The 5,052-nt window shown below is 50.1% G+C and overlaps 1 protein-coding gene across 1 annotated transcript; it reads right to left on the reverse strand.

Annotated features, from left to right (window-relative positions):
• Positions 1–632: 632 nt before the first annotated feature.
• Positions 633–4,783, reverse strand: nmur1a (neuromedin U receptor 1a). Its single transcript, XM_055646508.1, has 2 exons — positions 3,841–4,783; positions 633–2,026 (listed from the first exon to the last, which is right to left on the reverse strand). Exons 1-2 carry the CDS (start codon positions 4,751–4,753, stop codon positions 1,683–1,685), a joined length of 1,257 nt encoding a protein of 418 aa, XP_055502483.1. The 5' UTR covers positions 4,754–4,783; the 3' UTR covers positions 633–1,682.
• Between the last annotated feature and the right edge of the window lie 269 nt (positions 4,784–5,052).

Here is a 5,052-nt window from a genome sequence, read left to right on the forward strand (position 1 = left end):
TTTGTAAAAACAGGTCAAACGGTGAGCTTCACGTCTGTCTTGGAGAGGGTTCCACCCCAGAGAATTCAGAAGTTTGGTGACACTCGCTTCTCTCTCATAGGTGTTAGTAACAAATCGAGCTGCCTGTCTTTGGACACATTCGATGGAAGAAATGTTTTTATTTGTGTATGGGTCCCATGCTGCAACTGCATAGTCCAAATGAGGTCTAACGAGGGTGAAGTATAGCTTCTCCTTGACAGAAGTTGAACAATGATGAAAGTTGCGCCTCAGAAAGTTTAGGACACCTGTTGCTTTCCTGTTGTGAATTGCTCGATTGTAATCATGTATCGTCTTTCCGCTGACTGGATAGCACACAGCAAAAAAGCTTTTCACTGTACCTCAGTACATGTGACAATAAACTATGCTAAACTAAACCAAACTATATAAAATGATTCAATTGGATGCATCTTAGATGAAGCTAGTGAAATGAATCCATTCAGTAGTCAGGAGCTAACTCAATCAACTGCACTTGAATTCTCTGCCTCAGTGGGCGGTGGAGGCCGGTTCTCTGGATACTTTCAAGAGAGACCTAGATAGGGCTCTTAAAGATAGCGCAGTCAGGGGATATGGGGAGAAAGCAGGAACGAGGTACTGATTGGGGATGATCACATTGAATGGCGGTGCTAGCTCGAAGGGCCGAATGGCCCACTCCTGCACCTTTTGTCTATTCTCTATTGAATATATATCTATACGTTAAACTCAGAACGTTGCCTAATGTCAGAGAAACCATGTTCTGTAAAGTTGTGACAACATAGTTGCAATTTTATGAAGCTGAGTGTAGAATCTATGGGTTGGAATCTCCAGCAGTGTATTAGTGGGGTAACGTTGCAATAGTTGCACAGCAGTAGAGTCGCTGCCTCACAGCGCCAGTGACCCGGGTTCCATCCTGACTACGGGTGCTGTCTGTACGGAGTTTGCACGTTCTCCCCGTGACCTTTGTCCGAGATCTTCCGTTTCCTCCCACACTCCAAAGATGTCCAGGTTTATAAGTTAATTGGCTTGGTATGAATGTAACTTGCCTCTATTGCGTGCAGGGTAGTGTTAATACGCGGGGTGAGCGCTGGTCGCCGCGGACTCAATAGACAATAGACAATAGGTGCAGGAGTAGGCCATTCGGCCCCTCGAGCCAGCACTGCCATTCAATGTGATCATGGCTGATAATCCCCAAACAGTACCCCGTTCCTGCCTTCTCCCCATATCCCCTGACTCTGCTATCTTTAAGAGCCCTGTCTAGCTCTCTCTTGAAAGTATCCAGAGAACCGGCCTCCACTAAGGCAGAGAATTCCACAGACTCACAACTGTCTGTGTGAAAAAGTGTTTCCTCGTCTCCGTTCTAAATGGCTTACCCCTTATTCTAAACTGTGGCCCCTGGTTCTGGACTCCCCCAACATCGGGAACATGTTTCCTGCCTCCAGTGTGACTCGGTGGGCCGAAGGGCCTATTTCCGCGCTGTTTATCTCTAAACTAAAACTAATCGGTAGGGCTCGTCATGCCTGTTATATGAGATATGTGAAACCGAGCGCAGATATAAGCAGTAGTCATGAATTTGGCCTTCTCTTTGACTGTCCAGGTGGAATGAAAGGTTGCTGGGCAGAGATGGGTGAAATCCCCTTGAGATGCGTCTCCACATTCAAGGGGGTAACTCAGTCGTCAATGTGGAGCATGGGGATACCATTGCAAGAGGTGGATTCTAACGCTGTGCTCTGGGCGGTTGCCCGGGTCGTGCTGGCCGAACAACACGCTGGCTTGTAGCGCTGAGACTTACGGCCACACATCACCTCCTTGAACATCTCCCTGAATCGTGTGGACAGCAGGTTGTAGAGGACCGGGTTGATCGCGGAGCTCAGGTAGAAAAACACACCTGAGACGACGTGGACGCACTGGTAGAGGGTGAGCATCTGTCCATTCCAGTAAGCTATCTGAACCCACAACAGGCGGTCAGTGTGAAACGGTGCCCAACACACTCCAAACACAATCACCAATACAACTGCAGGGAACAAAATGGTACAGGAGAAATAAATTACACATGCTGGGGTCCTTCATTGCTGCAACATAGAGTCTAATGTAAACACAATTACAAATCAGTACTGAAATGGACACTCTGGAATCCTGAGCCAAACACAAAGGGCGGCATAGAGGTAGACACAGAGTGCTGGAGTAACTCAGTGGGTCAGGCAGCATCTGTGGAGAACATGGATAGGTGATGTTTCACAGAGTGCTGGAGTAACTCAGTGGGTCAGGCAGCATCTGTGGAGAACATGGATAGGTGACGTTTCACAGAGTGCTGGAATAACTCAGTGGGTCAGGCAGCATCTGTCTGGACAAGTGACAAGTCAGACAATTCAGATCATAGAAACATAGAAAAAAGGTGCAGCAGTAGGCTATTCGGCCCATCGAGCCAGCACCACCATTCAATATGATCATGGCCGATCATCCAAAATCAGCACCCCATTCCTGCTTTCTCCCCATATCCTTTGATTCCGTTAGCCCTAAGAGCTATTTCTCCGGAATATATCCAGTGAATTGGCCTCCACTGCCTTCCCTAGACCCGAAACGTCACCCATTCCTTCTCTCCAGAGGTCACGATGGAACAGCGGTGGAGTCGCTGACTTACAGCGAATGCAGCGCCGGAGACCCGGGTTCGATCTTGACAACGGGTTGCTGTCTGTACGGAGTTTGTACATGATCTGCGTGAGTTTTCTCCGAGATATTCGGTTTCCTCCCACACCCCAAAGACGCACAGGTTTGTAGGTTAATTGTCTTGGTAAATGTAAAAAATGTCTCTAGTGTGTGTAGGAGAGTGTTAATGTGTGGGGATCGCTGGTCGGTGCGGACTCAATGGGCTGAAGGGCCTGTTTCCGTGCTGTGTCTCTAAATTAAACTAAAACGCTGCCTGCCCCGCTGAGTTACTCCAGCATTTTGTGCCTATCCTCAATTTAAACCAGCATCTGCAGTTCTTTCCTATGAACTTTGAAGCTGGTACGACATGGGTTGGGGAGGATAGAGCAGTGGGGGGGAGGGGGGGGTGGACGATGCAATAGGTGCAGGAGTAGGCCATTCGGCCCTTCGAGCCACCACCGCCATTCAATGTGATCATGGCTGATCATCCACAATCACTACCCCGTTCCTGCCTTCTCCCCATATCCCCTGACTCCGCTATCTTTAAGAGCCCTATCTAGCTCTCTATTGAAAGTATCCAGAGAACCGGCCTCCACCACCCTCTGAGGCAGAGAATTCCACATTCTTAATTCTCTGTGTTTCATCGTCTCCGTTCTAAATGGCTTACCCCTTATTCTTAAACTGTGGCACCTGGTTCTGGACTCCCCCAACATCGGGAACATGTTTCCTGCCTCTAGCGTGCCCAAACCCTTAATAGTCTTATATGTTTCAATAAGATGCCCTCTCATCCTTCTAAACTTCAGAGTGTACAAGCCCAGCCGCTCCATTCTCTCAGCATATGACAGTCCCGCCATCCCGGGAATCAACCTTGTAAACCTACGCTGCACTCCCTCAATAGCAAGGATGTCCTTCCTCAAATTAGGGGACCAACACTGCACACAATATTCCAGGTGTGGTCTCACTAGGGTCCTGTACAACTGCACAAGGACCTCTTTGGTCCTATACTCAACTCCTCTTGTTATGAAGGCCAACATGCCATTCGCTTTCTTCGCTGCCTGCTATACCTGCATGCTTACTTACTTGAAGTTGGAGAAATCTGACTTACTCCAGCTTTTTGTGTGTGTGTGAACTGAATGGTGACTGAGTTGAGCGACAGTAAGCGAGGCAAGACTTGGGACTTACACAGCATTTTGGTGATCTGCCGATTTTTCAGCTTCTCCTCGTGTTTGCGGGCGATCTGGTAGCTCCCGGCTCCTGACTCCAGCTCGCTCTGGGAGAATGCCCCCTCTCGCCTGAGTTGCAGGCCGATGAGCAGGTGTAGGGCGCTGAGTGTGACCATAGGGAGCAGGTAGAAGACCAGGGTGGTGGTCTGGATGACCAGGTTGTAGAGCCAGAGAGGTTGGAGCAAGACGCACAAGGCAGACTCCAGCATCAGCTCGCCAGACCGCGTCTTCAGGTAGTGGATGCCGTGTAGACTGGTGTTGGGGACGGCGAGGACACAAGACAGCGCCCACAGCGCTATGATAACCCGCCTGGCGTGAGTTCTGGTCACGATGTACTTGGCTTTCAACGGGTGCAGTACAGCGATGTACCTCTCCACGCTGAGAGCGGTCACGTTTAGGACCGATGCGAAGCACACCGTCTCGAAGAGGAAGGTCTTGAAGTAGCAGCCGGCTTGACCAAAGAGAAAGGGGTAGTTCCTCCACATCTCGTAAACTTCCAAAGGCATCCCGATGGCCAGCACCATCAGGTCCGACACGGCCAGGCTGAACAAGTAGTAGTTGGTCGGGGTCCTCATCACCTTGTGCTTGGCTATAACGAAGCAAGTCAAGGCGTTGCCGATGCAGCCCACCACGAAGATGCCCAGATAGATGCCACAGGCTGGGGTGAAGAAGGTCCACGTGCGGGGGCCCAGGTGATGGAGGAGGTAGTCCCCTCTGGTCCATTGGTCCTCATGGTCGCTGCCGTTGGCCGACAGGTTCTGCTGAGGGGAGGTTGTGTTGCAGAAGGTCCGCTGGAGATCTTGGGTCAGATGGTCTGGAGAAGCCACTTCGCCGCAGTCGGCCGGCAGTCCCTCGCTCAGCCCCAAGTCCATGCTCGCCCGCCGCCCTGCAACTGCACGGTGTGAATGTGTAAAAGCAGGGTGACAACAAAGAAACATCACCCATCCCTCGCCTCCACAGATGCAGCCTGCCCCCGCTGAGTTACTCCACCATGTTTGCGTCTATCTGCACTAAAGATGATAGATTTCCCCCCTGTCCAAACCTCGCAATGTTTTCACAGTAATTTGCAAGCTGGGTTTTACAGATGAATAATATTGTGAAACGCTGTGAGATAATATTGTTTTACAAACACAGCTTCCAGATTAGGTTCCAAATTACCTCCTATTATCTG

This window comes from Leucoraja erinacea, chromosome 14, assembly GCF_028641065.1.
Source record: "Leucoraja erinacea ecotype New England chromosome 14, Leri_hhj_1, whole genome shotgun sequence".
Taxonomy (NCBI): Eukaryota; Metazoa; Chordata; class Chondrichthyes; order Rajiformes; family Rajidae; genus Leucoraja; species Leucoraja erinaceus.

Excerpts from the sequence above, each read along its gene's own strand:
- nmur1a (XM_055646508.1), bottom strand. The coding sequence starts at position 4,753 with ATGGACTTGGGGCTGAGCGAGGGACTGCCGGCCGACTGCGGCGAAGTG. Across the intron at positions 2,027-3,840 it reads GCAGATCACCAAAATGCTGT|TTGTATTGGTGATTGTGTTT; the intron begins GTAAGTCCCAAG and ends TGTTCCCTGCAG.